The sequence below is a fragment of the Pygoscelis adeliae genome, unplaced genomic scaffold (genome assembly GCF_000699105.1).
Source record: "Pygoscelis adeliae isolate BGI_AS28 unplaced genomic scaffold, ASM69910v1 Scaffold13, whole genome shotgun sequence".
Lineage (NCBI taxonomy): Eukaryota > Metazoa > Chordata > Aves > Sphenisciformes > Spheniscidae > Pygoscelis > Pygoscelis adeliae.
In genome coordinates, this window is record NW_008824499.1 from 1,730,721 (window position 1) to 1,741,090 (window position 10,370).

A 10,370-nucleotide genomic window follows, 5' to 3' on the forward strand; every position below is an offset into this window, starting at 1 on the left:
GTCACTGTTAGAAGAGAGCAGACCTACTGTGAGGAGCTGGAAAAAAATTAACTAAAATCAGGCTGTATGAAATATTTAGCCTCCCAGTTTATCACAGGGGTTTGGAAGTGTAAACAAGACAAAAATCGATTCCTCGGTGCCCTCCAATCAATCCCCCAAAATGGTTAGGGCATCTGTTTCTGCTAAATTTTGTTTACTCTGGCAGATTTGCCTTAATTGCAGTTGTTTATCTCCCATTGTCCCCGGGGCCCTAATCTCCCGATTACTAATACTTAACACTCATTTCACATCTAAAGCTACTTCTAATCCTCAACAGGTTTCTGGGGCTCTTAAAATTATTGAAACGGAGGAGACGGGAGATGCAACCTCTTTGTGAAAGGCACATTTTCTTATCTACTACCAGCTGGGTCCAATCATCACCAGGGATGGCTGCAACAAAGGTGCTAAAAGGCTCTTTCACAGGCACTGCTGCTCCGCTGGGGATTCAGAGGATAAAAAAGAGCTTTGATGGGAAAAAAAAAAACACCAAACCCTGAACAAGAGGGCTATAACAGTCCAGCCAAATAAAGTTACTGTCATAATCAAATGCTGTCAATCACAATGAAAATCCAATTAAAAATCTTTCAGTGTGGCCCTCTTAAGTAGAAAAATGTCCCCTATTTATATGCGTTTTTGTCAACCGCACAAATTAGAAAGTAGTATTAATTGATTTTTTACTACTTTAGGCCCTGATCCTACAGCTGAATTTCTGCAGATGCAAAAATCAACCGGCACAAATCTGATTAAGGGATTTGAGGCATAATGCACGCAGGTCACTAAGAAGCCATATCTGTATCTCCTGCTTTATACTCCGCTTATTCATAGGCAATTATTACTCTTATTTAATACTGCAGGAGCGTCTTGAGGTGCTAATCAGAATACAGACCCACAAGTAGCTGGTACTACACAAATGCCAGTAATCTCAAACCATGCAGTGCGTTTGAATCAATTTAAAATTACGGTTTTATCATACAAATAAATATTGTACATAGAGTTCAACAGTCGCCTGTTAGAGCAAATTCCTTGACGATTTTGGAATGAACAGGAAGGACCATATTCTGGGAATGAAAGATATGGCTCTTATTTTGTTACCGTTAACAGATTATTTTTTTTTTTAAATAAATATGTAGGAAGACAGCTGACATAAAAATATCAACAAGACAAATGCACAACTTCTCAGTGTATCTTAATTGAAAGATTCGCAGTTCTGCTACCAAAATGAGCGAGATGTAAATATTTGTCTCTGTGTCTGGAGAACTACAGAACAACCAGAAGTGCCAAATGAAACATTTGCTCAAATTAAACTGCAAAGCCCAGGAGACTCAAGTAACCAAAAATATTAACTGTATCACTCTAAGCCATTGTCAATTTGTTTTTGTCCAATTTCCTTAGATTTTCAATACTTCTTTGAGCCAATTCAAGTTATTTCTTTTCACATTTCACCGGAAAGTGCTAGTATATTGTGCGGCTTTAGGGCATGTTAGAAAGATAAAGTCAGATGTCCACACTTTCTGTAAAAAGTCAGTGGCCATATGAGCAATGGGACTGCAGAAGTCAGTGAATTAATATAACACCTTAAAACTCTAACGCTCACAAGTTAACCTTGTCACAATCTTAGTCTTCTGTAATTGCTGGATTTAGTGACACCGATATAATGGATTTCTCCATTTCGATAGCTGATTTCTCAAGCGACAAAGAAGAGCAAATCATACCCCTAAGGACAGACACTGCTTTTTTTTTTTTAAGATCCATAACCCACCTTTCCCCATTTCAGCTGAGCAACATAGCCACCTGAAAGAATACATATTTTTATCTCCAACTCTTGAGCTACCCTGAGCAAGGAGGATGATGAACACACAGTAACATGAGCATCCTGAGCCCTAGTGTGAAATCCTAGCATCAATGAAAATATAAATTTTGACATTGCCTCCAATGTATCCAGGATTTGATCCAGAACTCCTTGTCCACTGTATGTCTGAATTGATAGATTGCAGATACAGTTTAATATTTATCATATTTACTACAGCTAAAATACTTGGCTCTGTACTTTTTCCTTGGGAAATCAGGAGACAGCCCTTTCCTTCATATCTGGCATGTGTTTTGGTGTCTGTCAGAATTTCTGCTTGCCATGGGGTGTATAACTGGGATCATTGTGACAGAGGAGAGTCTAAATGTTTGCAAAAAAGCTATCCATCACAGGTTCAAGCACAGACAATTTTATGATGGACAAATCATTGCTGATAGGAGATCCTGCACTGGCTCGGGAAAAAAAACAAATGCTTGTAAGTAGCCAAAGAGGGAAAATTCTTGGCTCACTGTGGTCCAGCAATGATGCATAAACATCTAGATAGATGCAGACAGAAAACATTTATCTGTAAAGCTCTCTTCAAAAGATTTACGGGATGTGTTTGTGAAAAGCAAAGTGCAGACAGCCCTCTGGTCTTTCTCAAAAGTTAACACCATCAAAAACCCAACCTGTACAGCCATCTCAGCTACTCAGTCAGTGATGCCACTGCTATAATGCAAAAGCCAAATTAGCTGCTGGGGGAAATCCCTCTTATTGACAAACATAAGTGGTGGTATTTTATTGGCTTTATTCTGAAGGTTTATATGAAAATCCAGGTAGGATTATGCTCATCCTCCATTTGTTCGTTTAAACCATAAAAGTATTTCCTAAGAGCTACAAACAATGGTTTAACACAACGAGCTGCAAACATGTTTAGCTCTACCTGGTAAGTGCCACTGTCCAGCCCCTCTAGAATATAGCTACTTAAATATAGCTACTTAAAAGCTTTGCATTTTTAATTTCCTATACTTTTGGGGGGATGGGGGAACAGCCAGCCACAATCCATTTTTGAGAGTCTATAATATCGTGACATGTATCTTAACACATTTAAATACACAAACAAACGATCTATCTGAAAAAATGCCCATTGTAGTTGATGAGATCAGGGTGCCTGGTCTAAACACCATTCCTGAAATGGAGAGAGGGATTGGTGAATGCATAGCAATAGGAAATTTCAAAATTGCACTAGGCATTAAAATAAAAAAAACCCGAAGAACAACATGTTTTTCAGCAGGTCAATGGTTTTGACACAGATGATGTACAATTTATCATACAATCATCTACGTTAATAAAACACCAACATAAAAAGCATCAGTAATTTAAATTTAAAAAAAGGAGAAAAGCTAGAAGTTGTGTTTAAAATTTGGAGAAGATCTGTGCAAAAGTAATCAAGTGCAGAAACCGACTATATGCTTGGCCAGAAGCATTGCCTCTCCCTGCCCAATACTTTCCTTGAGAAAACCAAGCAGCATCCTAAAGACTGTACTTTTATGCATCCATGGGAAAGCATAAAGGAATAACTGCTACATGCTTGGCTTTTGGTATTTCAAATACAATTTCTTTAAGTAAATCGCTTTTGTTCAAATAGCCATATGTAGCATGGTAGAGTTCAATGCTGTACTAACAAAAAACTCAACAAGAGACTTCAATAATTCTGCTGGCTTTCTGAAAAGCGCATACGATCTGCAAAATAAAAGGCCAAGCTTCCAGCTAAAGAAGAGATTTTAAACAATTACCAAAGCAGGATAGTGATATCATAAAGGCAATTTCTGCGCTAGCTTGTTTTCTGAAACTCTCTTTGCCTCTGAACAGCTAGAACAGATAATAACTATTAGTAAATCAAACTCCTGCAGTATCCAGCTGTGTCTCACACATTTACATACAGATAGAATGGGTATATGTTTTTAATATGTATGCGATACGTACTTTTACCACAGCTGAAGTGCATGCTACAAAGGAGGAGGAGAATGGGAATGGAATCAGCATGAGATAATAAAGTGGCCTAGATAAAGTATTAGCCAGCGATTGATCTCAAACAGGGGATGTTGCTTCTCTCTGACCTGATTACTTACTATGCATAGATTCCATTAAATAGAGCTTAGAATGGAAAGCTTCTGAAAAATACCGTAAATACAGTCAGATCTACAGTTTCCTGAGCCAAACCAGCCCGTGGATGCCTACCCACACACGCGGCACAAGTGGGAGTTTAAAGCTTACCCGTACCGCCACATCACACTCGCTAAATATACACGTACGTCTGCATTTCCCTGGGAGCCAGGCTTGCGATGCCAGAAACCTCCACGTTTTAAATGAAAACAGGAAGTTCGGGGGGGGGGGGTGGGGGAATCTTTTTAGAGAAGACTTGTTGAGTTTTTCCTTTTCTTGTTGGAAGGGGAGAGAAGAGAGACAGAGGAATATGCTAAGATGTTGTGCAGTCTTCCCTGGTGATGAAACAGAGTACGTTCAATTTAATTGACTGTATGCCTTTCTCTTCTTAAGAGGGAACAAACTGGAGACAAAAGAGCAGACACTGTAAGCACGAGGTTCAGAACAACCACTGGTGAATTACAAAGATTGTTCCTTTCCCTGGATGGACAATTTTCCCATTGCTTGGTGAAATTACTTTTTTTTCACTCCTGTGGAACAGATCTGTTAATTTGAAACACTTTGAAACAATTAAATTGTTGGTTATGTATACACAGAGAAACCGATGTCATACCTTGTTTTGTGGATGGGTATACGAAAGAAAGGGCGTAGGGACCGAGTGTGAACACAGGAACCTGATTCATGCCAGCTGTTACGGAAATTTGGTGTTCGCTTGCACAAGAATATCTATGGTACTAGAAAGTCTGATTTTATCCAGGAATTTCTTACAGCCTTGGCTTTGGCCCTATTTTCTGACAAAATGTGCATAGTGACTTTTATAAAAAAGGGCTTCCTAACATGATAGACAGGGTAAATCCATCCCTGATGTAACCCCGTGACTTCACTGGAGTTGCCAATCTGGCACTCCAGGTATTGTTAGTCGGCTCTTAAAATGCATTTAACAATTCACCGATTATCAGGAGAGTAGAAAAAGATTGATGTTCTGCTCCCTTCATTTTGCTTTCAGTCTTTAATTATACTAAATTGGTTACAAAATAGCGACTTCCAGTACGGTTAATGTCCATAGGGGAGAAAGCCTGCACTCCACTGTTTTGTCTGAAGCTAACGACGATTACGTGTTACACCTTTCATCCTTGCTAGTACATTTCTTCTAGATTAAAAAAAAACCCAAACCCAATGAACAAGGTGAAATCCTACTCTCATTTAAATCAATGGTAAGCTGACCTTGACAAGTCCAGGATTTCACTGATAGTATCTGCATCACTCTGCCCGCTCTGATAGTTAACACGGAGATATCCATCAGAATTACAACACAGGTTTCAGAAACGAATGATGTGGAATTAGAAACGATATCGTGGTCAGCAATTCTAGAATTCAGAGGATATTTAACAGCTTTTGTTCTGGCCCTGTTTTCCAACAAAGTATGGTAATTTATATACACATATGTACATACAGATGTGCTTGTGTGCATATAGATATATTATGTGTGCGCGCATATATATGCTAATGTATATGTGCATATGAGTTTTAGAAATAAAGTGCTTCTTGGCAAGACTGGGTAAGCGCAAGAACATAAAGGGCTTGACTGGCGAGCAACTACTGAGCTAACAGTGAGTCTGTTACAGAAAAGCACAGGGTGCTCTGAGCCCATCAGGCCAGAGGAAGGAATTTAGGGCAGCTTATGAGGGTCAGCCACATAGCAGGCAAGGACTGGGTCACTTCTTTATTTCAGCAGCAGTCTACTCCATGCTTTAGTACTTATTGTTGCAAGTTCATTTATAATTGAATAGAAAGTAGCATGAGGGGAAAAATGCATTAAACAAAAGATTTTGTTTAAAAAGTAGGAAGGCTTTTTTTTTTCTTTTCTTTTTCCTGAGCTGCTATAATTTTAAAATTATTTTACAAAATACCTCCTTAAAGGGGGACTAGCACACTCTAGGGCATGTAGTTGTAAAGATAAATCTGTGCACTTCCCTAGTACTGCAGGCACTCACCCTTTGGCCTCATTTTTATGACTCTACACCCTGGAGTGGTGTTATTGCTTACAAACATACATATATACTTATGGGGGTATGTGCGATCTGCAGATGTTTTATTTATAAGTGGCAGGCCTATTGCATCACTGAAACATGCATTTACAAACAGATACAGGTTTTATGAAACCCTATTCCGTTGTTTTAATAGCTAAGCTATCCAGCCATAGCATAATAGTGCACAAGGTAAATGTGTCTACATCTCTAGAACCTGTTCCAAGTTTTCTCAGATGTGACTAACTGCAAGAATTTTCCAACCATCAAAAGTTAATAAAAAAGACAAAATAAGGCAGTGTAAGCCTTTCATATGCGACACAGAACACCACAAAGTGGAGGGGCTCTGATAAAACTTTAAGGCCTCATTTTACCAAGGTATTTAAGCAGGTGCCTAACTTCAAATGTACATCTATTGAAGTTAATATCCTTAAAATTAGATTCACAGTTAAACACTTTACTAACCAGGATCTAAATTGAGACTAGTCTGGATTGTGAGATATCTGCCCCAGGACATCTTCAGAGATTAGCCTTTAACTAGAGAACAGCTGCAATAGAAACACTTGTTTATTCTACTTGCAGTTCGCAGCATGTAAGCAAGAAATGAAATGATGCAAACGTGTCCTTATCTTGTTCAAATCTGCTAGAATTATTCCTAGATATTTAATGCACAGAAAATAAATTATGATGATTTTACATAAACCTCCAAGTTACAGGAAACATAGCGTATAAACAAAAGTAATGAAACATTTAAAAATCAAAGATATTCGATGCGAGTCAGAGGGGACTACAACTCTTATCTACAATACAAGTTTACTGTAAATATTTGTAATAATTGTTTGATATAGTATTTTTCCAGCTGCCTAAAAACAGTGAAAACAGCACTCTGCACTAAATGCACAGCCACAAGGGACCAGCTTGAGGGCAGGTACCCTATTATTGCCTTACTGAAAAAATGACAATTGCAAGCAAAAGAAGTGGTCTCTGAGCTCAGATTCCAACACTCAGAGCCCTTCTACGGACAAACCAAAGCTACGTATTACCTCAATCTTCTGTAGCCAATCTAATTTAATTTTACGTGAATATAAGTGAAAACATTAGCTCCTGCATTTCATTAAAAATACACTATTTTGACCATATCCTCTGTTTTCAGTCTTCAGATTTTGAAAGGTTAAGACTGGCAAATGACGACAAAGAGTGACTTACATTAAGCTGTGATCCCTGGACATACAAACTGAAAAAAATGTGTATTAAGCATCAAAATGGTTTTGACTGAAACTTGATACTGGCTGTGGAAGTTCTGTATTAACTCCCCAGATCACAAATGAAGCTTTGGCCACAATTAAGGTAACAGCAAAATACCCATTAACTTCAATGGAATCATAATTCCGCCTTTGGTTTGTGTGCTCTCTGTAAATGTGATTGCTGCACAAGCCAGAAAGAGTTTAGATTTGAATTTGTACATACTGAAAAATGCATTAAAAAAATGGATACACTTCTATATACATGAATAAAAAGTATTCACAGACAAATACATACTGAGGGGCTCTGAACTTTCACTTACCATTAAATCTTCAGGTGCCGGCCTTTCCTTCGGTTGCTTTTTCATGCTACGAGTCATAAAACAAAATGGACATATATAAACAACTTCTCATTTATTCTACTTGCTTAAACATTGAAGATATCCTCTTTTAACACAGAGTGAAGAATTTCAATGTATTTCTTAACTTTATCATGTACTGGTGGAAGACAGGGTTCCAAACAGTGGCCAAAATGTTAATGGCCTTCTTCCTTCCCTCCCATCCCTCCCTGACGGGATGCAGCGGTTTACGCTGTTTGTAACCACAAAAGTGTGTAACTATAGAGACCACTGAAAACCAGTCAGCTCAGAAGGCACAGTAAGTTGATTCTAATTTTGCTAGGGATTATTACATAGCTCAACACAAAGTATTATACAAACAGGTGGGAAATTTAACTCTAACGCTGAACAGCTTCAGGAGACCGCACAATACCCTGGGGTTTCTACCTTAATTTTTTCACATTTATTTCCATTACACTGCAGGGTGATAGTTCATTACACAGCATTAACCTGTTTATAAGATCATGTTTCTCATCCAAATAGTCCTAGTTTTCTGTGCAACAGGTGCAATTAGCTATTGAAGGCTGTGCTTAGCTGCATGAAGGAACACAATAACAAGGCACAGAGGTGACCATCAGGAGCTGCCTACTGACTAATTGGATTACATCCAAACAGCCAGTGTTTATGGCGTAATTGGCATAAAGTCATAAAGTCTGATACGCCGTTCACTTGACATCTCTAATACTTATTAGGAATTGATTGCTTAAATAGTATATAGTTTCTTCTTATTTGCTTTTTTAAACAGTAATGCCTCCCACTAGAAAGTACAGCCAATATAACACTACATCTAAAATACTAGATGATCTGTGCTGTAAATCGGAGGTATTAACGATACAATTTACCTTCCCTACAAATAACTACAAGCACCTCAAATAATGCAGGCATTAGCAAGTAATGAAAGCTGTCTGACGAGTAGGTTGGTAGCAGTTCTAATCTGACAGTCCAAAGTAGCGGCGTCCCCAGGGTAAACAAGGCTATTAGCCACCATCAGTTATGCTTCGGTTTGACATCTGTGGAAATTTTAACACAGGTTATCCCTCCCTCTGCCTCAATGAGAATTTTTTTAAAAACGGTCTGTCATCATTTTTTTGCAGGGGTAAAAAGCATAGACCTCCACGCACATCAGCTAGTTGCGCTGCAGAATCCTCCAAATAGCGTTGCTCTTTGTAAATTTGCTCTTTGTAAACTGAAACTATTGAAAACGGAGGCCTATGTTACACAAACTTTAATTATTTAGTTACTTTAATTAACCGATAATCAGACTGCTTTTTGTGTCTCTATTATCTGTTACATACTATGTCAGTCCTGAGAAGCATTCTCCTATGTTATGTATTCAAAATTCAATTTTATTTAGACGGCTTTTGCTGCAGTGGCCCTGACATACAGCAGAGAACCTGAAAGTGCTGCGAAGCCCGACCCACAGATCTGCATGGGGCCGAGGGCTTCGAGCGCCTTGTTTTTGCCGAGGACACATCCCTGAAGCAGGATTCCCTCTTGGCCACGCGGCTGCAGCTCTCAGTGGCACACACTGAGATGGCTCCATCTGATTTAGCACAGCTGAGCATCCAGCCCTGGAAGTGCATGTTCGCAGAAGGGATGCTTCTCCGTCTAACACATCATATTTGTGCAAAATTCAAGCTTGTTTCGTCTGCCATGCATAAATGACTGCCCCCCCCCCCCCCTTTTTTTTGGGGGGGGGGGGGGGGGGGGGAGGGAGGGAACGAGACAGTGAAAACAAAATTTTCCTTTCACTTTGTTTCTTTAGGATAGCTTACCCCCAATACCCCCAATATTTTTATTCTCTAGTCACTCAAGAACTGTATTCTTTATTCTACAGATTCCTCCTCTCCCCAGTTCTCCTTTAATTTAAAAGGTTTTCAATGAACTATTCAGTTTTAAGGAAAGAAAATATACCCAGTGGTGTGTTTTAAAATACGACTCTCAGTAAAAATTACTTACTGAAAAGCCAATGAATTAATCAAGGCTGCTTGCCTTTCTAAATATTGAGGCAATTTTATAAGTAATATTTTAAAAAGCCCTGAATAATGATACTATACGCATGAGTCTTTGTGGCCTTTTTACCCCCAGATGAATTCTTAGGAGTCTCAGCGCACAAGACTGCACCCACATTCAGGGCAGGTTTATTAAAACAGGAGAAACCCTTGTAAGTACTTTTACGACCCTTTGTGTAAATAACGTTTACATAATTTAAACAGTTTGCTTAGCTTTGCTGCCCCATCTGCCCAAGGCCCCCAAGTCCCTCTTCTCTCAGAAAGGATGCAAGGAAAGCCATAAGGTCTCGCAGAGCTGCAGAGTTAATGGCATGTATCATTTACATTGAGGGCATGGCATGTTTGCAAACTGAGCTTACCATTGAGTGATGAAGTGTACAAATGGCTCAGAGAACTCCCCGGCTGGAAGGACGGGCGATTCCTGGGATTGGATTGAAACAAGAAACAGAGTCAGAAGGAGAGAAGATAATTTTTTTTAGAAGGAGAGTAATATAACAGCGACAACAAAACAAAACAAAAAAAAAGGGAAAAAACCCAAGGAAGCGACAAAACCCCCTTTTCACACAGAGAGTTTGAGGGAGAAAGGTACAAATTCTTCTGAGAACGTGTTATAAAACACTGAATTTCAACTAATGAGTATTACACAATGGGTAAAAACATGTGGAAAGACACTGAGGGGAGGTGAAAAAAGGACAATGATA

The 10,370-nt window shown here is 38.9% G+C and overlaps 1 protein-coding gene across 1 annotated transcript in view; it reads right to left on the minus strand.

The window, feature by feature from the left end:
* MAP2K5 (mitogen-activated protein kinase kinase 5) overlaps positions 1-10,370 on the minus strand; it is a 133,675-nt gene that overhangs the window by 16,662 nt on the left and 106,643 nt on the right. Inside the window, exons 19-20 of the mRNA XM_009321445.1 lie at positions 10,029-10,090; positions 7,583-7,628 (exon numbers count right to left, since the gene is read on the minus strand). Of these exons, the coding sequence (XP_009319720.1) occupies positions 7,583-7,628; positions 10,029-10,090 (108 nt within the window). The remainder of the gene's footprint in view (positions 1-7,582; positions 7,629-10,028; positions 10,091-10,370) is intronic.